This window comes from Acomys russatus, chromosome 29 (genome assembly GCF_903995435.1).
Source record: "Acomys russatus chromosome 29, mAcoRus1.1, whole genome shotgun sequence".
In the NCBI taxonomy this organism is placed as follows: domain Eukaryota; kingdom Metazoa; phylum Chordata; class Mammalia; order Rodentia; family Muridae; genus Acomys; species Acomys russatus.
Genome location: NC_067165.1, coordinates 35,547,861 through 35,570,434, shown reverse-complemented (window position 1 = coordinate 35,570,434; position 22,574 = coordinate 35,547,861). Strand labels below are relative to the sequence as shown.

The 22,574-nt window shown below is 51.4% G+C and overlaps 1 protein-coding gene across 1 annotated transcript; it reads right to left on the bottom strand.

The window, feature by feature from the left end:
- Positions 1-529: 529 nt before the first annotated feature.
- Positions 530-19,863, bottom strand: Spata21 (spermatogenesis associated 21). The gene is made up of 11 exons (XM_051171325.1): positions 19,764-19,863; positions 16,677-16,927; positions 15,581-15,630; positions 12,081-12,535; positions 11,497-11,585; positions 10,323-10,460; positions 7,420-7,491; positions 7,190-7,307; positions 2,847-3,022; positions 2,117-2,300; positions 530-1,677 (listed from the first exon to the last, which is right to left on the bottom strand). Exons 2-11 carry the CDS (start codon positions 16,735-16,737, stop codon positions 1,620-1,622), a joined length of 1,401 nt encoding a protein of 466 aa, XP_051027282.1. The 5' UTR covers positions 16,738-16,927; positions 19,764-19,863; the 3' UTR covers positions 530-1,619.
- Between the last annotated feature and the right edge of the window lie 2,711 nt (positions 19,864-22,574).

Genomic DNA, 22,574 nt, shown 5'->3' with positions numbered 1-22,574 from the left:
CAGAGCCTCAGCGGGGAGTTGGCCACCCCCTGGAGTGGGTAGGAAGGAACTTGGCTGCTAGCTTATAGTCTAGGGCCCACCCACAGGGGCTAGTGGTTTTGGTTGGAGGACAAACTGTCCTTTTCTTTGGAGAAGAGTGCAGAAATCCTGCTTGCCCGGCCCCCTCTAGTGGGTATCCAAGGCAGCTGGTATTTGCACATTGAGAGCATGTGGGAATGGCTGGCTTTCCCATCTCACTCTGGCCAAAGAAGGTCCTACCCACAGTGTACCTGCACCTGCCCACCAGCAGTCATGCATTTGGCCTCCTAGATGGAGAGGTGGCTGGCACAATGAGAGAAGGAAAGAAAGGACGGAAAACAGACTGGTGTTAGGGGAGGTGGGGGGGCATGGGAAACGGTTTGGATTGTGTTTGTGTGTGTGCGTATGTGTGTGTGTGTGATTGGTCTTTTTGTTTTTTGGGTTTTCCCCCCTCCATTTTTTGTAGTTGTCTATAACTCCATAAGTGCTTTTTTTTTTTTCTTTCTTTCTTTCTTTTGGTCTTTTAAGTAAGTTGCAGGCTTTGGCTTGGAAATCCCCAGGGGGATGAGGGGCAGGAACCTGAGGCTGCTGCCCCTTTGTCTGCCTTCACGGTACTGTCCCTTCCCCCAGCTCTTCCTGGACCCCATGAGCCAGGCCTCAGCCCTTCCGGCTAACCGCTTCCCATGAGCCACTACTCTGATGTCAGCCTATAACCAAAGGAGCTGGGGGTCCGGGTCTGGTGACCAGCCCTTCTCAGTCCCCTCAGTCAGGGTGCTCCCCACCTGCAGGCAGGCGGCAACACCCTATCTGCTGCCATCAGCCCCTTCCAGAGCCCACCTGTCCCGCCCAGCCCTGTCTTGCCCCGCCATACCCTGCTCTGCCCCATCTGGGGGTGCTCTGCTCAGGGATGGGCCGGCAGGGCTGTATCCAGTCTCCCTGGTAAGCAGAGACTCAAGAAAACCTCCAGGATCCTGCTTCTGGTCATTTGGCCCCAGGGAGTACCCTAGGGCATCTGTACAGAAGGGACTGGGAGGGAGGGCCGCACCCTGCAGTCTCGCTCTGCTGGTGTAGCAGGCAGCTCCCCACCCTAACCCCCACCGCGGGCTCCTGAGTCGGCAGATTAAGCATTTTATAAATTGTATTTTAAATACATGTTTTAAACTTGTCAGACATTTGTTCTCGTTTCTGGCTTGCTATCTCATACGGTGGGTTGCTTGTCCAGCCCTGGGGGTTCCTGTTCCTGCAGAGGCTGAGGTTTTCTGAGGTACTAAGCTTAACCCCTTGTAGGGCTCCCAAGTCTGAGTGGGGAGTCAAGGGCAGTTGCAGTAGGAAGCCCCAAGTCCGCTGGACAGGGTTTCAGTGAGTCCTGCCTCAGACTCAGCCCTAGAGGAGGCATGCTGGAGCTCTTCAAGTCATAGAGGGTTGTAAAAATGGGCGGGCAGAGGGAAGGGAGGTTGCTTCACTGACATCCAATACAGAGGCTGAGGTTCTTGGTGTTTATTGGCTTACCAGGCCACGAAAGCAAACTCCCAATGCCAGCCCCTGCCCTGTGGCCCAGCTGTCTGTAGGCCCCAGACTTGTGGAGCCAGGGTTCCAGAGGATCAGTGGGTTCGGGCTGGCACAGAGCTAAGCCACTTTCTGCCGTCAGAGCTGTGTTCCCTGGGAACAGAAGGGGGTGGAAAGGTAGGGAGCATTTGGCCCTGTTCCCATAGTCCTGCCAGGTTCCTGAGCCATCCCATGTACTCGGGGGAGAGGCTTCTAGAAGCAATGAAGCCAGAGTTGGGCTTGGGGTCCTGATCCCAAGTTCTGTGGACTCTGAAGGGAACACCATCCTCCTTCCCAGTTTCTTAAGCTTCCCATAATTCAGAGCAAAGTTAAGGGGTTCTGGTGTTTGGGGAAGGGGGGTCGACACCACCCTAAGGAGGAAGGTAGGCATCACTGAGTCCTGGGCCCAGGGATGCGTCATGTCCATCCATCCTGCCTGGAGCAAGCAGTTTCCCAACACAGTCTCTTAGAAAGATGGATTCCCCAGTTACTAGGCCAGGGGCCTCCTCAAGATGATGGACTGGCCCAAGAGGCCCTGGCCCTCAGTACCTACCTGCTTCCTTGCTGTCCTGATTGGAAGAGGAGGCCATGGAAGTCAGGGCCCAGGCTTGTGGGAACACACTGATCCAGCACAGAATGGTTATGGCTACCCTGCTTTCGACGGACTGTCTTCTTGTCCAGCCTTGGGCAGAGTGGGATGCAGGGCACCTGGGCATAGGGGCTCTGCAGATTGGCAGCTGGGATGGGAGGGAGCAAGCAAATTCAGAGCATGGCCAGCTTGAGGGAATCCTAGACTTGTTACGTAATAAGCAGAGTGGGTTTAGGCGGATCCCTTAGCGTGTGAGCCTCTAAGATGGAGAGGATATTGGTAGCTACCGCACAGGGTAGATGGCGTCCGGGATGATGTGTACAAGGCCCCAGGCTGAGCATAAAGTAAAGGCTGGCCATATCTTAAAGAGAAGCCAGCCCAGGAGGATGGGCAAGCACACAGTCTGTGGAGATGGACCCTAAACCTGGGCTTCCCGTTCTGTCAAGTGGGGCAATTGTAGGCCACATCTACAAATGACCTTGAAGTGGAGCCGACTCCAGTGGGCACTTGGGGCATCCTTGGCACAGGCTAAGGCAGGAAGGTAGAGTCCAGAGCATTAGGGCTGGGAGTTCTGTAGTGTTGACCAGCCCTGTTTGGTAAGGGTTCCCACACAACTAAGCCACATGGGCTCCATCTAGGGGAAGTTGGCCACGCAGATCCCACTTGCCAGCCCAGCCTGCTCGTGGGCCCTCACCATAGTTCTGCTGTTTCAGCCGGTTCAGGATCCTGAGGATCCTCCGTTCTGGGACTTCTAAGTTGTTTACTTGCTGCGTGTTGTAAGAAAGCTTCTTGGTTGATTGCAGCCCGCCTATAGACGATTCCATTTCTCGGGCCTTAGAGGAACCTTCCTTCAGCTTCTTTTGGTAGTAGCTGAGGAGACAACGCCTGGCAGCTCAGCCTGGCTGTAGCTAATTAGCCCCTCCCCCCACCCTCCCCAACCCTCACCCCCGCTCCTGACCCCTTTGCTCTGCTGGCCAGTTGTGTGGCAGGGCATCAGGAGATATAGTCCCCTTAGGAAGTAGGAGGCAATAGTTCTGTCTGCCCTGTCTCTAACATGTCACATGACACCTGAGCTTCCTGTTCTCCCCCAGTGCTAAGATGGGGGCCGAAAGTACATAAGGATTATATGCGAGACAAGACCCATCAAGCTCTGGGGACCAGCCTGTATTACCCACCAGTTCTGTTACTTATATTTTCATTTAGACACATGTCTGTTTATAAACCATCCATGCAAGGCTAAGGATGAAGTTCAGTTGCCAGAGTGCTTGCCCAGTGTGCAGGAAGCCTTGGTAAACTGCTAAACTGAGCTTGGTGGTGCACACCTTTAATCCCAGTACTTTGGGGAGGCAGAGATAGGCGGATCCCTGAGTTTGAGTCTACAGAGCAAGTTCCAGCACAGCCAGAGCTACACAGACTAACCCTGTCTGGGGGTGGGGGGGAGACAAAAGAAAAAGAAAAAAAAAACAAAAAACAAAAACACTTCCTGCTCTTCCGGAGGAGCCAGGTGCAGTTCTCAGCGCCCACATCAGGTGGCTTAAAACTGCTTGTAATTCCAGCTACAGGGGACCTGACACCTTCTTCTGGCCTCTGAGGGTACCTGCACACACACAGAACTGCACCTGAAAAGGACCTGATGCAGACTACAGGCAAAGGCCTACAACAGCTGACATGTGTTTTGTTTTTTGTTCCTGAGACAGTCTTATGTAGCCCAAGCTGGCTTCTAACTCACAGCATAGCCAAGGATAGCCTTGAGGATAGCTCCTGATCCTTCCGCCTCTGCGGGGGGGGGGGGGGGGGGTTCGTGCAGCTCTAACAACAGCTTTTTTTTTTCTTTCATTCTTTTTGGTTTTTCGAGACAGGGTTTCTCTGTGTAGCCCTGGCTGTCCTGGACTCGCTTTGTAGACCAGGCTGGCCTCAAACTCAAAAATATCCACCTGCCTCTGCCTCCTGAGTGCTGGGATGAAAGGCGTGTGCCACCACCGCCCGGCTGAACAGCTTTTTAAAAAATTATTAATTATTTTGATTGTCTGTGATGGCCTGTAAGTGTATCTCTGTGAAGATGTTGGGACTCCTGGAGTTACAGTGATGAGCTGACTTGTGGGTTCTGGGAATTGGACCCAGGTCCTCTGGAAGAGCAGCCAGTGCTCTTCTTAACTGCGGAGGCCTCTCTCCAGCCCCTAAAGACAACTCTTGAAGACTCTCAGAGAACCAAAGTTCAAGAAAATAACATTTTGGGCTGGACTGTGGCTCAGTAGGAAGGGCTGGCAAAGTAGTAACAGGAACCTGAGCAAACTGGGAATACATCTTCGTGTTGGCCTTTGTATGGAGGCCACAGAAGCAGTTAGGAGTCAGAAACCGCCCAACTGTACGGCATTGAGCTTTATGGCTTGATCTTACAGTTAGAATAAAAAAAGGGTATGTGTGGCGTGTGGGTGTTAAGTTTATAGAATACATGTCTAGCATACATGAGGTTCTGGGTTTGGCCCCTGCACCAAACTAACCAAGCATGGTTGTGACACCTGTAGCCCTAGCACCCAGGTGACAGAGACTTAAAGGGCATCCTCAGCTACATAATCAGGTTGGAGTCTAGCCTGAGCTACATGTATCCTTTGTGAGATTTGAATTTTTATTTTATTTTTTGAGACAGAATCTCACTATGCAGCCCCTGCTGGCTTGTGAAGACCAGGTTGATCTCAAACTTAGAGGTGCCCACCTGCCCCTGCCTCCTGAGTGCTGCGATTAAAAGCATGGCCTACCATGCCTGGCCAACCTTAAATGATTGGTCTTTGGGAACTGGGCACAGTGAAATGTGCTCATAATCTCTAATGCTCGAGAGTGAAGCTGGAGGGGCTTGGGGCTCAGGTCCCAGCCCAGCCAGGATAACACCAATCCTATCTTTAAAAAGGAAGGAGGAAAATTCTAATATCATCCCTGGGGCTGAGTCTCTTAAAGTCTGGAGGTGTTATATTCTTTTGTTTTGTTTTGATTTTTTGAGACAGGGTTTCTCTGGGTAGCCTTGGCTGTCCTGGACCTGCTTTATAGACCAGGCTGGCCTCGAACTCACAGCAATCCACCTGCCTCTGCCTCCCGAGTGCTGGGATTAAAGGCGTGTGCCACCATGCCCGGCTCTGGAGGTGTTTTATAAAGGACTTCTGCTCTCTCAAGGGAAAACACTTGTGCAAATGAGCCGGGGCTAAGCCACCTTCCTTCTTTTTTTTTTTTTTTTTTTTGGTTTTTTCGAGACAGGGTTTCTCTGTGTAGCCTTGGCCATCCTGGACTCACTTTGTAGACCAGGCTGGCCTCGAACTCACAGCGATCCGCCTGCCTCTGCCTCCCGAGTGCTGGGATTAAAGGTGTGTGCCACCACGCCCGGCCACCTTCCTTCTTAGAACCACAGTTTCTTGCTGGAGGTAAAGCTCAGTGACAGTGAAAGGAGGTGGTGGGAGGGCAGGGAAAAGGAAGGGTTATAACAGCCTGGAACCAGACAGGAGGCTTGCCTGCCATCCTCGGCTAGTGAGACCCTGTCTCAGGTGAGTGGGAGGGAGAACAGTGGTTATTTATCCTCTGGTATTTGGTAGATGTTTTCTCAAAACTGAGTGACGTCAGCTGACCACTTCAGGCTCTGAGCCTGCTGTGCAGTAATCCGGGCTAAGGTTGGGCAGAGGAAGCTCACAGACTGGGAGACAATCTGCCAGCTGCACATCTGACAGGAGTGACAGCCAGAGTATTTATGTGTGTGTGTGTGTATGCATGCATGCATACATACATACATACATACATACATACATACATACATACATACATACTCAAGAAAACAAACCACCCAGTCAAAAACCAGGCTAAGGGGCTGGGTGTGGTGGCGCTCACCTTTAATCCCAGCACTCAGGAGGCAGAGGCAAGTGGATCGCTGTGAGTTTCAGGCCACCCTGATCTACAAAGCAAGTCCAGGACAGTCAAGGGTGCTCAGAGAAACTTTGTCTGGAAAAACAATACAAAACAAAACAAAGAAACAAAGCCAGGCTAAGGATCTAAACAGAGCTCTCAAAAGAGATAAAGATGACTAAGGAAGACTTCAAATCACCTTTAGCAATTAGGGGGATTCATTTTTAAACAACTTAGCCCTAGTCAGAATGAAGATCAAGAAAACAGTGGACAGGCCTGGAGAGATGGCTCAGAGTTGGGAGCATTGCCTGCTCTTCCAGAGGTCCTGAGTTCACTTCCCAGCAACCACATGGTGGCTCACAACCATCTGTAATGTGATCTGATACCCTCTTCTGGCTTTCAGGTGTACATGCAGGTAGAGCTCTGTATATATAATAAATAAATCTTAAAAAAAAAAAAAACAACTAAACAGTGGACAACAGATGCTGGCAAGGATGCGGGGAGAGGAGAACTCCTCATTCGCACAGTTGGGGGTACTGCAAACTGGTGCAGCCACTCTGGAAGTCAGTGTGGAGAGTTGTCAAAGGGCTAAAAATAAATCTGCCATAAGAGCCAGCGGGTATTAAATATGCTCATTCAAGACAAGAAGTAGAGGGTAAGGCTCTGAGGCTACTGTGTGAAAGCAGCTGAGCCTCCTGCCTCCACCCATCACTTAGCCTGAGAATGATGGTGTTGATACAGCCTGTGGTCCTCTCTTCCTGAGCCACCCACTACCTTCCCATCACTCTTCATGGAGGCTGAGCCCCCCACTGCTTGTCCATTGCCCGTCCTGGAGACATCCTGCTGAAACTGCTGAATCAGGAAAGGAGGGAAGGGTTTTATTACTACCTCCCCACTGGGGGAGCCTAGTTGAGTTCGAAGCCAGCACCCTGAGGTAGAGAGATGGAGGAACAAGATTTTCCTGGTATGTATTCTAGATCCAGCCTGTCCTGAAGCCCTGGCTGATGGTTGGAACACTGCATCCCTCCACTGCCCAAGGCAGTTTCTTCAGGGTTTTCTTTCCCTTGCAACTGAGAGTCCTAACCCTCAAAAGTCTCCAGCACTAGCTGCCCTTCTCTCTGGGTCCCCCACCCCCAACAAAGCAGCCCCACTTACTTTGTGATCTCCTCTAGGGCCGCCTCCGGCAGGGCCAGCATCTCCACCAGCAGAGAGAGGATCTCAAAGAACAGTGTGTAGGGGTTTGGGGGCGACATATCCATCAAGACATTCTGTTCTGGGGTCATGAGATAGTGGCTTCCATTACTCTTAGGTTGGCCTCCAGTGTACCCCATCAGCCTCCAGGTCCCATTTCCAGCTCTGAGTGCCCTGGGCTGACCCCTGCTCACCCATGGAGCAAAAGAAGCGCTTGGTATCAGTCATCACAGCCAAAAAGTCTTTGAAATCCACATGACCATCTCCTGCAGAGTCAGAGAAACAACAGGGTGACCATGGGCCCTCTGCAGCAGGCCCAGGTATAGCAAGCTGGGCATGGCCCTGGTGTACACCACTGCCACCGCCACCACCGCCACCGCCCTCCCCCCCAGGCAGACTGTAACAGCAGTGCTGGATTGGGAGAAAATGTGCAAAGGAAAAACCAAAAATTGGAATCTTCTGGGCTAGAAACTATTGGACCAGAACAGGGCTTGTAGCTAAGTTGGCAGAGTGTTTGCTTAGCATGCACGAAGTGTAGGGTTCAGTTGCCCACTACCACAGGAACCTGGAAATGGAGGGAGAAAGGTTAATGCTTCGGGGGCATCCTCGGCTACATAGCCAGCTCCAGGCCAGCCTGAGCTACACAAGACCCTGTGAAGGAATACAGGAAACTATTGGACCTTGCATTCTTGAGACAGCAGTGGGAGCTCTCAACCCATGCCCACCACTTCCCATTTCTGTGACCTGGGTCAAGCTTCTGAACCCTGAACCCCAGGAAGCTTTGGTCTCCTCGCCTAAAGGAGGAGAGACGGCCACAACAGGGCTATGCGTAGCTCGTGGCCACTGAAGCCCAGCAAGTGTCATTGCTGAATGCTAGTCTCTGCATGAGAATATGACCCTACAAGATTCTGGCTAGACTTCAGGGCCCTAAAGGCTCCAGCCAGACTCCTGTCAGTGGCCTCATGTCTTGCCAAGCTCCCCAGCATTACAACTGCTTTCCCAGCATGCCACATTCTTCCCCGTTCAAGGTCTTCATATGTGCTGCCTCCTGGTCACAGATGCCACCTCCTCCCATCATGATTCCTTAGAGGTATTATTATTGTTGTTACTGTTATTATTAACTCTTTTTTTTTTGAGACAGGGTCTCTCTGTGTATAGCCCTGGCTGTCCTGGAACTCACCCTGTAGACCAGGCTGGCCTCAAACTCAAGAGATCAGCCTGCCTCTGCCTCCAGAGTGCTGGACTTAAAGGTGTGTGCCGCCACCACTCAGTGTCAGACTTTTATTATTTTATTGCTTTTATGTGTGAGGAGCGGGTGTGTGTGTGTGTGTGTGTGTGAGAGAGAGAGAGAGATGTTTGCCACATCACAGGTGTGGAGGCGAGACTGTCTTTTGGGAGGTCGTTTTCTCCTCTATGAGTGTCCCAGGCATCAAACTCAGGTTGCCATGTTCAGCACCCTTACCAGCTAAGCCTTATTGCCTCCACTTTCTAAGAGGTTCAGACCAGGTCAGGGCCCTCGCTAGACTGTCTCCTAAAGCTCCTGTCACACATGTGACACCTGGAACTTAAAAGAGACTCTGAGAGACAAGGACTATACATTTTGTCCCATGCTGTGTCCCTGGGCTCAAGCAGGTAGGAACTACGTTGTTCTCTGAGCTGCTTGCCAGTGGACTCAGGCTGTTTCCGGTTCTTTTTCCTTTTTTTCTTTCTTTTTTTTTTTTTTTTGAGACAGGGTTTCTCTGTGTAGCCTTGGCTGTCCTAGACTCGCTTTGTAAACCTGACTGGCCTCCAACTCACAGCGATCCGCCTGCCTCTCCCTCCCGGGTGCTGGGATTAAAGTGGGATTAAAGGCGAGCACCACCACGCCCGGCCCTGTCTCCAGTTCTTAAAGTCAGGGGTAAGAATGCTTAGGACTTAACCCCGGCCACTGGTGGGGCATCAGGCTCAGAGAAAAGGCTCTTGCCGAGTCCACGTGGAGGCAGGGCTAGGTCAGCTAGGGTTAAAGCCGGGAACATTAGACTTCCTAGGTTAACAGTCTACTGCTTGGCTACACCCCATTGAAGTGGGTGTGAGCAGTCAGCAGTGGCAGAGGGAGCAATGGTGAGAAATGGTCAGGACGCGGGTCCTACATGGCCCTACCCTGCCATATGTAAGGGCCTTGTGCCCATCTCCCAGGGACTACTTCCTCCTCCTTTCCCTGACTCCTATTTAACTTGGCACCACTTGGCTTGAGTGGCACCTCCTCCAGGAAACCTGCCTTCCTGACCCCCATCTTTCAAGGTGCTATAACTGATGTTTCCGTGGCTTTGCTTAACTTTTGTGCCAGCCCTTCCACTGTGACACTAACTGTCTGGGAGACAGCAGGGCTCACATCTTACAAGTCTCTATTCTTGGCGCCCTGCATGGGAAAGCTCACAGAAGGCATCCCATACCTGTTGCGTGGATAATGCTAGTACCTGTGGTCTCCCCACCCACAGGCTCTGCCCCACCCTTTGCCTGACTCGCCCCATTTATCTCACAGAACATGATTTGCCATTATCAGCTCCATTTTATAGATAGAGGAACTGAGGCCTAACAAAGTGCTAGGCTTGACCAAAGCCATAATGCTGGTAAAAGAAACAAACGCAAGGGTCACTGAGCAAAGGTAGCACACATTTAATCTCAGTACCCAGGTGGCAAGAGGCAGGCAGATCTCTGTGAGCTCAAGGCCAGCCTAGTTGACAGAGCAAGTTGCAGGACAGCCAGGGCTACACAGAGAACTCCTGTCTCAAAAAGCAAAAGGAAGAAAGAAATGTAAGAGTTATGGAGGGACAGTTGATGTACAGAGCCTGAGGGGAGGGGCTTCTGAGGTCAACTACACCATTGGTTAGGAGGCAGGTCCTCCTAACCAGAAGGTGGCGCTGCACAGTGATTCAGGGAACATTAGCCACAGACTTTGTGAGACCCAGGGTGGAAGGAAAATGCAGACGCAATGGGTTCAGATGTTAGGGACACTGGACTCTGACCCAGAGCTTTAAGCCAAGCAGCGGATCCTTCCAGCCCGAGCACACACTGCTTAACGGGCCTCACAAGGCTGCAGCCGCTCCCCAGGCCTCACCATTCACGTCGGCACTCATCAGGGCTTCTTCCACCTGGGATGGGGTAAGGTTGAAGCCAATTAGGAGCAAGATGTTCTTGAGGCTCCGTGCATCCACCTCGCCAGGACCATTGAAGATATCGAAGTAGCTGCGGAAGGCTGTCAAAGGAGGCGGGGTTACCAGGTAGGACGTTCCTGCCTTTCATGTTTTTTGGTGGTGTGTGTCCTGCTGTGTGTGTAGTGTGCTTTGTGCGTGCATACGTGTGCCTGTTACGAGGAGAACAGCAGGTACCTGGTTCTATTTCTGTTTTAGTCCCTTGGGTCAGTGAAAACATTCAGAAAAATCAGAGGAAAGGAGCCGCTGTGGTCAAGAAGGTTCTAGACTTTAGGAACCAGGAAAGAGTGGGAGATAAGAGAGCACACATCCACTCTTTTAGGGCCAGCCCAACATGAGAGAGAATGGTGAGGGGGAATCCCCAAGGTCCATAGAGACCTCCTCCACGGTGGGAGCTCCCCACTTTTCAGTTTTGTTGGTGGGGTACGGTGTGTTGGAAAGTAAGGGCCTGTTCAGGGCTGGTGGCCCGATTAAATGGAAAGGGATTATCTAGGATGGGTAGGGCTCCCGGGGGACCCTGCCTCCCCTCCAAGAGTCCTCTAAAGAGGATTGGTGAGGTGGCCCACATCCTCTTCTGTGTCCTAGGCCAAGTGTAGTTGGCCCCTGAGGCCACTGCTTTGTGTAGTGGGGCAGTGGGCAGCAGTGTGACACAGTGGGTCAGGGGGGACAACAGTGTGTGGCAGTGGGGCAGGGCAGTGGTGTGGGACAGTGGGTCAGGGGGCAACATTGTGGGGCAGTGGGTTGGGGGACAGCTGTGTGGGACAGTGGGTTGGGGGGCAGCTGTGTGGGACAGTGGCGGGGGATAGTGGTGTGGGACAGTGGGTCAGGGGACAGCAATGTGGGATAGTGGGTTGGGGGACAGCTGTGTGGGACAGTGGCGTGGGATAGTGGGTCAGGGGGCAGTGGTGTGGGACAGTGGGTCAGGGGGCAGCAGTGTGGGACAGTCGGTCAGGGACAGCAGTGTGGGACAGTGGGTCAGGGGGCAGCAGTGTGGGACAGTGGGTCAGGGGACAGCAGTGTGGGACAGTGGATCGGGGGACAGTGGTCGGGGGACAGTGGGGTATGGTATGAGGTGGTCACCTTCCTCCTGCTTCAGGGTGAGGTGCTCTTCAGTCCGCTCCTCCCAGCTTTGATACAGTTTCAAGAGGCCATGCTCTTCCGGTTCCTGCCTGCAGGAGGACAATAGGCCCAGGACAGCTTGCAACCACCTCCTGCCTGCCTCTGCTCCTTGCCCTGCCAAGGCGACCCAAGGACAGGGGAGAGGAAGCCAGGGCACAGAGATTAGAGAAACTTCCCTGAGGGACTGTGTGGTGTTGAAGTCACAAGCGACAGGAAGAGACAGACGCAAGGGAGTTAGACAAAGGAGCCACAGATGGTCCCTTTGGTGGTGATGCTGGTGGGGGACTTGGGGTGCAAAGCAGGGCTACAGCACTTGCCTAGTATGTGTGACTCTGATTTCCACTCCCAGCACCAGAAAGGAGGGGAGAGAGGAAGGAAGAGCGGAAAGGAGACAGGAACATGGAGGATATTCTGCTGGAAAGCACAGGAAGGAGACAGAGGAGGGGGGCGGGGGACACGGCTAGTGAGAGGATGAACAGGAATAGGGCCCAGGACCAGAGTGTGGGGCCCTGCCAAGATGGCGGGCCAATGGAGGTGGTTCCTACCGTGGCTTGGCGTAGTTCAGGCTTCTCTCATTGCTCTGGGGCAAGAACTCTGGCCATCTCCAGCTCAGGTCTTGGGTGGGAGCTGACAGGACTGAGCCAGGGGACCCCATAGTGGCTGGGGCTTGCCCATGGGCTGGTTGTCTGACCCACGGTGGGACAGTAGCTGGAGCTGAGGTGGAGGACTCATGCAGGGTGAGAGGTAAGGTTGGAACTGAGCTGTTGATGGGGCCTGAGGTAGATACAGAAGTCAAGGTCCTGGGGGACCTCCGGCTTGTCAGGGACCGGGTCTTCAAAGTCCTCCGGTGGGTGGTTTCCTCCTGCTCCTCTGCCTCCAGGAGACACTTCATGAAGCCCCGTCGGTGGCTCCCAGAGCCCTGGGTGCCTGCAGCTGCGAGAGCCTGCTGTCGTTGCTTCTGCCCTTGGCTCAGTTCCTTCCTCTCCACATCTCTCACCTCCTGAGGAGAAGGGAGGACACGGGGGATACCTCCAGCCAGGCTGACTGGCCTGCAGAGCTTCTAGCCTTCCCCACAGCCTCTGGGGATGCTCAGACGGCCCTTTTCTCTCCAAATCCCTGGAGGAGCAGCTCCAAATCTCCAGGAGCAGTGTTCTGGCCCCTGAGTGACTCACCACCTTCTACCTGCAAGCTATTTTCCTGAGTGAGCCAATTTCCTTTGTTGCAGCTCACACAGCTGGCAGTGAGCTTGCCTCACCCCAGATGCCTGTTTCACACAGGTGTTCCCAGCACATAATGTTCATGTCAAATACTGTCTCTCATTCATTCCATAGAACCAGCCATGCCTACATCTGGCCCCTCCCACCCCTGGGGTCAGGCTATCCTGAGGCCGAGCAGCTTGCCAGTCAGAATCCTTTTCCTTGTGTTAAAGGGTGGAACTGGAGGCCTTACAGCAGGAGCCCTTGCACCTCTGGAAGTGCCTCCCTAGCCCTTGCTTCCTTTAGATAAAGCATGTGCAGGTGCAGCACACCTTTAATCCCAGCTCCCACCTGAAGGCTCCTAGTAGTATGTAACTCTAGTCCCAGGGCATCTTGTCGCCCTCTTCTGGCTTCCTTGAGAACTGCTTGCATGTGGTGCACAGCCAAATATGCAGGCAAACACAGCTTCCCCCCCCCCCCCACTAAAAAGTACTACAAAGATAACAAAAATAGGATCATTATGAGAGTACCATAATTGGTAGAATTCCTGAGATTGAAGGTCAGGGAAAAGTCTTGCCGAGTGTGACATTTAAGTTGAAGCCTAAATGACTTCTTGGAGTTAGCCATGACAGACAGCATCTATGGGCAGGAAGTCTGGCATAGGGGACAGCGTGTGTAAAGGTCCAGGGGAAATAAGCTTGGCGAAATCCACAGAACAGAAATCTCCCCAGAGTAGCTAGACACAGTGTCCTGTGTGTTTGAGTGACAATTCCGGGGCCTCCCTCTACAAGGAAGGAGCTTGGCCTGGGTGAGGGTGGGGAGGGGGATCGGCTCAGAAGCAGCCTTGCAGGGCAGGGAGGGGTCGTAGAAGGATGAGAGGAAATCAGGAGCAGTTTGGAGCTACCTTCGATGAGCCTCTGGGTGAAGAAGGGCTAAGGCGTCTTTTGATGGCAGGCTGGGAATTCTAAGCGTTTACCGTCAGCTCAGAGACCTGAAAGTGGCAGAGCTAGTGGAGTGGGCATGGCTGGAAGCCAGCAGATGTGTGGAGAAGCTGTGGGTTGGAGCTGTGGGCAAAAGACGGAGGGCACATCCATGTGGGTGTGGCACAGTCTGGAGATGGACTCAGGGGTTCCAGAGTGTCACCCCAGTTCTGACTGCCCACTCAAGAAGCAGAAGCACCAGGCCCAGCAGCATGCTCATGTACTCAGTCCCAGCACACACACAAAATCCAGAGGGGTCAGGATTTGAGGTCATTTTCAGCAACATAAGGAGTTCTAGGGCTACAGGAGACCCTATCTAAAAAAGCCAAAATTGACTTCAAGATGGCTCAGCAGGTAGAGACACTCACCCCTAACCCTGAGTTTGATCCCCAGGGCCCACATAGTGGAAGGAAAAAACCTCCAACCCTGTGCCATGGGACTTGTGTGGCCTGTCTGTACACGCAGTAGTACATGGAATTTTAAAAATTTTGCTGGGTGGCGGTCGTGTATTCCTTTAATCCCAGCACTCGGGAGGCAGAGGCAGATGGATCGATGTGAGCTCAAGCCCAGCCTGGTCTACAAAGTGAGTCTAGGACAGCCAAGGCTACACAGAGAAACCCTGTCTCGAAAAACCAAAACCAAACAAACAAAAGAATTAATAGAGAGGCAGATCTCTGAGTTTGGGGCCAGCCTGCTCTATTCAGTGAGTTCAAGGCTAGCTAAGACTACACAGAGAAACCCTATCTCAATAATAAAATAAAGAACCTGGAACCGGGCGTGGTGGCGCACGCCTTTAATCCCAGCACTCGGGAGGCAGAGGCAGGCGGATCGCTGTGAGTTCGAGGCCAGCCTGGTCTACCAAGTGAGTCCAGGATGGCCAAGGCTACACAGAGAAACCCTGTCTCGAAAAACAAAAAAAAAAAAAAAAAAAAGAACCTGGGCGTGGTGGTGCATGCTTTTAATCCCAGTACTCGGGAGGCAGACGCAGGGAGATCACTGTGGGTTTGAGGCCAGCCTGGTCTACAAAGAGAGTCCAGGATAGCCAAGATAACATAGAGAAACCCTGTCTCAAAAACTCAAAATAAATAATACATACATACACATATGCGTACATATATACTTACTTAAATAAAATTTTTAAAAAACGGGAGCTGGAGAGATGGCTCAGAGGTTAAAAGCACCGGCTATTCTTCCAAAGGTCCTGAGTTCAATCCCCAGCAACCACATGGTAGCTCACAACCATCTATAATGAGATCTGGTGCCCTCTTCTGGGCATATGTGCAGGCAAAAGACTGTATACATAATTAATAAATCTTTTTTAAAATAAATAAAATAAAACTGAGAGTGGTGGTGCACGCCTTTAATCCCAGCACTTGGGAGGCAGAGGCAGGTGGATCGCTGTGAGTTCGAAGCCAGCCTGGTCTACAAAGTGAGTCCAGGGCAGCCAAGGCTACACAGAGAAACCCTGTCTCAAAAAACAAAAAGACAAAAAAAAAAAAAAAAAAAGAAAGAGAAAAAGAAAAAATAAAAAATAAATAAATAAATAAATAAATAAATAAGAATGTATAAAGGAGCCGGGCGTGGTGGCGCACGCCTTTAATCCCAACACTCGGGAGGCAGAGGCAGGTGGATCGCTTTGAGTTCGAGGCCAGCCTGGTCTACAAAGCGAGTCCAGGGCAGCCAAGGCTATACAGAAACCCTGTCTCGAAAGCCCCGCCCAAAAAAGTATAAAGGATGGGACATAAACACACACATAGCACACGCACACCTTCCCCAGTCTGACTGGGAATGTTTCTGTCCCCAGCACCTGCCCTCCCAATCTCCCCTGGTCCCCTTCTATCCACCCATCCCCACTCTGGCTCTACTTACTGGAGGAGGAAGAGACCTTGCGGGTTGCCTTGGTTTCCACAGCCTCACCTCTAAACAGAGAAGAAACAAGGAGAAGGGGGAACAGGGTTGCAGGTCAGCCAGTTGCACCCCACACTGACCCTGAGCCCCAGCACACTCAGTCCTGCTACCCTAACCTCATCCCTTAGTCTTTACTTCAGTGTCCCCTCCACTGAGTCACTTACATATACAGATCCATAGACCAAAGATGGGGAAAACTGATGCCCAGGGGAGGTGACTTCCCCAAGGGGCTTCAGTGGGCCAGAAACACAAAATGCCTCACTATTTTATATTTGTAGTTTTTAAAAACTGTTTATTCGTTTTGTGTTAGCACACGTCAGAAGACAGTTTGTCAGTTTCTTCATCTACTATGTGAGTCTCTGGGGTACCAAATTCAAGTCACCACGCACGCTTCGTGGCCAAAACTTTTACCTGCTGGGCCAAATCGCTGGCTAGGCATTTGTTGGTGTGTGTGTGTGCATGTGTGTGTGTCTTCGTGTGGGTGTGTGTATCTATGTGTGTCTGTGTGTGTGTGTGTGTCTGTGTGTGTGTGTGTCTGTGTGTGTGTGTCTTTGTATGTGTGTATCTATGTGTGTGTGTCTGTGTGTATCTTTGTGTGTGTGTGTGTGTGTGTGTGTGTGTGTTTATTCCACAGCACAAGTGTGGAGGCCAGAGGACAACTTGCACAAATCAGTTTTCTCCTTCCGCTATGTGAGTCCCCAGGGATTGAATTTCGGTCTTCAGTTTGTCAGCAAATACCCTCACCCACTGAACTACCTCCTCATCCTCCATCTTGTTTTGAGACATGACCTTTCATTGACCTGGACCTGGCTAGACCAGCTGGCCAGCCACGGTCCCAGGATCCACCTGTGTCCATCTGCCTAGTGCTGGGATTACAAACACATGCCCCTGTGCCCAGCTTTTTTACCTGGGGAATTACTCTCAGCTCCTTCCACTTGCACAGGTCCTACTTCACCAACTGAGCTAGCTGCCTAGCTTTACCTCTAGTGTTAAGTAGCTGAAGAGCCACCCTTAGGTGCAAGGAACAGGGCGGGGGCGGCCCTGGAGGATGACTTACCTGTCTTTGTGTGTTCGAGATCCTGGTGCAGATGGCACGAGGGGAGGGGCCTTCCTCTCATGTGCAGTTGCCATGGGCTTGGGGGGCACTGCTTCCTGGGGGCTGTTCTTGTGTGTCCCTGAACTGGGTGCTGCCACGGGCTCCTTCAGTCTGACCTGTGGGAGGCCTGCTTCACTGGGAGGCTCATCGTCTGGTGGCTGACTCCTGCTGTCTGAGGTGCATGGTTTCCCCGGATCATGGTCTGTGTTTCTCTGAGTGGGAAATCAAGAAGATGGCCTGAGAGGAGCTATTATCTGACTTCTAAGGGGGGTTTCAAAGGAGAGAACCCACACACTCCTCTTCTATGGTGTGTGTGTGTGTGTGTGTGTCTGTGTCTGTGTCTGTGTATAATTTCCCCCCTAAAGACATTTATGTGTATGTGTCAGTGTGAGTGTATGTCTCATGTATGTAGATGCCTTTGGAGGTCGGGAGAGGGCATCAGATCCTAGAGTTACAGTTGGTTATGAGTCACCATGCGGGTTTGGGGCACTGAACTCCCCCAAGCAAGCGCTCTTACCTGCTATTGCCACTTCTTCATCCCCTCATTGGTTTGTTGTTGTTTTGTTTTGTTTTTCGAGACAGGGTTTTTTCTGTGTAACAGTTCTGGCAGCCCTGGACTCACTTTGTAGACCAGGCTAGCCTCGAACTCACAGCGATCCGCCTGCCTCTGCCTCCCAAGTCCTGGGATTAAAGGCGTGCGCCACCCACGCCTGGCTTCATCCCCTCATTGTGTGGGGGGAATCTTTTGTTGTTGTTGTTGTTTTCTGTTCTTTCTTTGAGACAAGGGTTTCTCTGTGTAGCCTTGGCTGTCCTGGACTCCCTTTGTAGATCAGGCTGGCCTCGAACTTGCAGCAGTCCGCCTTGCCTCTGCCTCCTGAGTGCTGGGATTAAAGGCATGCACCACCACCGCCTGCCTTTGTTTCTGTTTCTGAACAGGATTCCATTGCGTGTCTCTCCACACAGCCACTCATGGATATTTGAATTGTTCCCTATTTTTTGATGATTATGGGTAACACACCTATAACTCTTGTTACCTATGTGGTATTGATATCCCTATCAATACTGATCTCTGTATGGATGTTTTGTTTCATTTCTCTTGGGAAAATACCTAGGAGTGTGTGCTGGATAACTTTATGTCAACTTGACACAAGCTAAAGTCATCTGAGAGGAGGGAACCTCAAATAAGAAAATGCCTCCAGGGGCTGGAGAGATGGCTCAGTGGTTAAGAGCACTGCCTGCTCTTCCAAAGGACCCTGGCTCAATTTCCAGCACCCACATGCCAGCTCACAACTGTCTGTAACTCCAAGATCTGATACCCTCACACCAACACACATAAATTAAAATTAAATAAAATATTAAAAAAATAAAGAAAAAGAAAAAGAATACCTCCAGGCCGGGTGTGGTGGCTCATGCCTTTAATCCCAGCACTTAGGAGGCAGAGGCAGGTGGATCTTTGTGAGTTTGAGGCCAGCCTGGTCTACAAAGTGAGTCCAGGACAGCCAAGGCTACACAAAGAAACCCTGTCTTGAAAAACAAACAAACAAAAAAGACAAAAAACTAAAACCACCACCACCACCACAACAACAAATTAGCCTGTAAGCAAGCCTGAGGACATTTTCTTAATTAGTGACTGATGGAGTGGGGGTGGGGCATCGTGAGTGGTGCCATCCCTGGAAACAGCACCCCTCCATGTCCTCTGCGTCCGTTCCTGCCTCCAGGTTCCTGCCTTGTTTGAGTTCCTACCCTGGCTTCCTCAATGATGGACTATACTATGGAAACATAAGCCAAATAAACCCTTTTCTCCCCAACTGGCTTTTGGTCATGGTGTTTCATCGCCATGAAACCCTGAGAAAGTAGAAAGGCTCTCATGGTCCATGTGACTTCAGCTCATTAAGAAACTGCCAAGTTGCCGGGCGTGGTGGCGCACGCCTTTAATCCCAGCACTCGGGAGGCAGAGGCAGGCGGATCGCTGTGAGTTCAAGGCCAGCCTGGTCTACAAAGTGAGTCCAGGATGGCCAAGGCTACACAGAGAAACCCTGTCTCGGAAAAAAAAAAAAAAAAAAAAAAAAGAAACTGCCAAGTTGCTGGGTTGTGGTGGCGCACGCCTTTGATCCCAGCACTTGGGAGGCAGAGGCAGGTGAACCTCTGTGAGTTCAAGGCCAGCCTGGTCTACAGAGTGAGTCCAAGACAGTCACAGCTACACAGAGAAACTCTCCCTCAACAGAGGAGAGAGAGAGAGAGGGAGAAACTGCCTAGTAAGTAATTTAGGTATGATGGCAAATCCCTTTGATCTTAGGAGGCAGAGGGCTCTGAGTTCAAGGCCTGGCTGGTCTACATAGCAAATGCTAGGTTAGCCATAGTGAGACCCTGTCTTAAAGAAAGAAAGAAAGAAGGAAGATTTTGATTTGGGGGTAAGCTTCAATATGATGAAAAACCAAGAATGCACACCTTTAATTCCAGCACTCAGGAGGCAGAGGCAGGTGAGTCTCCCTGAATTCGAGGCTCTACAGAACAAGTTCCAGGACAGCTATGGCTACACAAAGAAACCCTGTCTCGGAAAAACTAAATGAAAAAAAGATAAGAAAATCCGAGAATGTTGTGTTGGGCTGTTACATTATTTTCTTTTGTAAATAAATGTAATAATGAGAAAAATAAACAAATGGGAAAGCCAACATGCCTTGCAGTGTGTAGGGGACCATGGGGGGCAGGGCTGGGGGACACACACACACACATACACACACACAGAGGTGACATGGGGGCAGGGGGCAGGGACACAGACACACACACACAATGGACAGATGGACGGGGTCACACACAGCCACTCTCTTAAACCCAGCACCTCCCAGCTTCATCTGTCACAGCATCCTCATCCCTGCCCTGTCTCCAGGACACCCAGAGGGACCTCTCTGTAAACAAGACCTGAAGGACACTTTGATTCCAAGTCTCAGAACCACCCAGCAAACACAAGCATGTGTGTTGAGGGCACAGGGGGCCCCTTTTGCCCCCCACATGGTGCCCATGCCCTTCTCCCCAATCTCCTGGGGTTACCTGGCAGCTCTCAGTGGGATGAATCTCTTTGGCCTCAGTGCTCTTCCTTCTCTCCTGTTGGTTCTTGGTCTGCAAGGCTGGCTGTGGCTGCCCTTCAGAGGTCACACAGTCCCTGCCAGGCTGGGTTGCCAGAGATGACGGATTCCTTGTGGAAAGAGTAAACAAAGGACTTTAACTCAGCCTGGGTGTTGCTCTCCCAGAATGCTTGTGAGGACTAGCCATACCAGGGGTGCATACTTACTTCCTGGAGGACTAAATGAAGACCTGATACACACTCTTAAGTCTCAGGCAGGTACCTTGATGTGGATGTTGAGGTGGCTAGAGTTTAACCCTTTTAATGTTGGTTGTTTTTTAGAAAGAGGAGGAGTGTGTGCTGCTGATGGTGCACACCTGTAACCCACTAGCCATTAGGGAGAGAGAGAGGGTCAGGGGTTCAAGAGCAGCCTGGGCTGCACGAGATTCTGTGTTGCCTCTCTCACCACTACCGGGAGAGAGAGAGACAGAGACAGAGGCAGAGGCAGAGAGACTGACTTTATGTGGGGCTGGGGATATAGTTCAACTGGTACAGTACTTGGCTCGTATGCACAAGGCCCTGGGTTCAATCGCCAGTAACACACACACTCACATACACACATGAGCACCCATGTGCATACACACTTGCTTACACGCATACAAAACACCATAAAAAAAATCAGAAAGAACCAGGATTCAGAAAGGTTGAGAGTCTTAGGCCCAGGGTCCTCAAGCTAAAGATGTCATCAGGGTTTGGATCTGTGTCTATCCTCTCTTTAATCTGGAATTTCTCTTCTTCACCAACCCCTTGCTCCCCCCTTCCTTCCTTAGGCAATGTCTTAAGTGGTCTGAGATGGCCTGGAACTTATTATGTAGTTGAGGCTAGCCTTGTGCTACCAATCTTTCCACCTCCACACTCCGAGTACATGTGCCTGTAAGCCTTGCCCACTGACATCATCTTGTTGTTCATTCTTCTATTGATTTAGTGAATAAATGTTACTGAGCATCTAACCATGCACGTGTCAGGGCTGGGACCAGGCAGGAGGGATCTGAAGCTGAACAAGAAACAAACTCCCCCTGAAAAAGTCACATATATAGCCGGGCGGTGGCGGCGCACACCTTTAACCCCAGCACACGGGAAAGACAGGCAGGTGGATCGCTGTGAGTTCGAGGCCAGCCTGATCCACAACAAAGCAAGTCCAGGACAGCCAAGGCTACACAGAGAAACCCTGTCTCGAAAAACAAAACGACAACAAAAGTCATATAGAAAAATGTAACTGGCACTTACTACTTTGTGGGCTCTTCTTTCTTCCACCCTTTCAACCCCCTAACACTAGATAAGAGAGAGAAAAGGATAGGAAGAAAAGGAAAGAGGTCCCAGACAGTTAGATTACTGTCTGCTGATTAGGGGCATCAGGTTCCTTGGGGCAAGTTTGATCTTCACTGTCAGGATATCTGATTTCTTCTTATTTCTTCTTTGTACACAGTTAACTGACCTTGACCAACAGCAACCAACAACCACCCACCCACTCCGCCTATGGGGGGGGGTGTGTGTCGAGCATTTATATACCCTCTGAAAAATTCCCAGAATTCCAAACATCACACAATTGCAGAAGCTACCTGCAGCTGGCAAAACCATGCCTCTGCTAGAGCACGAGGCAAATTGTAGTCAGCTGCTGCGAAGCTGCCTTATATCCCCACACCTGGGATTAAAACAAAACATATTTCTGTTCTTTCTTCCTCCCTTCCTTCCCTCCCTTCCTCCTTCCTTCCCTCTCTTTTCTTTTCTTTCTTTCTTTTCTTTTCTTTCTTTCTTTCTTTTTTTTTTTTGGCCTTTCAAGACAGGGTTTCTCTGTGTAATGGCCCTGGATGTCCTGGACTTGTAGTCCAGGCTGGCCTCAAACTCAGAGATCGCTTGCTTCTGCGTCATGAGTGCTGGGATTGGTTTTTCGAGACAGGGTTTCTCTGTGTAGCCTTGACTGTCTTGGACTCATTTTGTAGACCAGGCTGACCTCGAACTCACAGCGATCCACCTGCCTCTGTCTCCTGAGTGCTGGGATTAAAGGCGTGCGCTGCTACTGCCGCCGCCGCGCCCCCCCCCCCGTCCCCCCCCCCCCCCCATCCCCCCACCCCCTCCCCCGCTCAGAATTCTTATTACAGAAGGCAGCTGTGGCCTGGTAGGAATGAGTAGACAGAGGGTAGATAGAAATAGTTTAGTTTGGGCCAGGCGTGGTGCCCGTGAGTTTGAGGCCATCCTGGTCTACAAAGTGAGTCCAGGACAGCCAGGGCTACGCAGAGAAACCCTGTCTCAAAAAACAAAAACAAAAACAAAAAGAAATAATTTAGTTTGATTGCTCCTCTGAAATGGGTCAAGGGTATGGATCAGTGAGGGAGGTAGGTGCCAAGCTGGCATCTGCAAGGACCTGGGTTTAATCCTAATGTGGGGAGGGAGGAGGGGGGGAAGAAGTAGGAAGAGGGGGAACAGCCTAGAGTGCTGCAGTTGCTAGATCTGCCTTAGCCTGCAAGTTCTTGGTTCTCCCCACACTCCCTTTTATGGGAAGCCCCCCGAAACTCACCCTGGTCTTGCTGAGGGCCTCTGCTGCTGGGTCTGAAGCTCTCCTGACCCCTCCTGGGATGATCCTGTGTGTTGGAGCTCCCTCTCTGGTCCCCTGGGAGCTACAGGCTGCTTTCCACTATCCTTTCCTGAGGCATCTGCAAGGCGGGCCTGAAACAAGAGATGTGATGTGGGGCTGGAGAGGTGGCTCAGAGATTAAGAGCACTGTCTGCTCATCCAAAGGT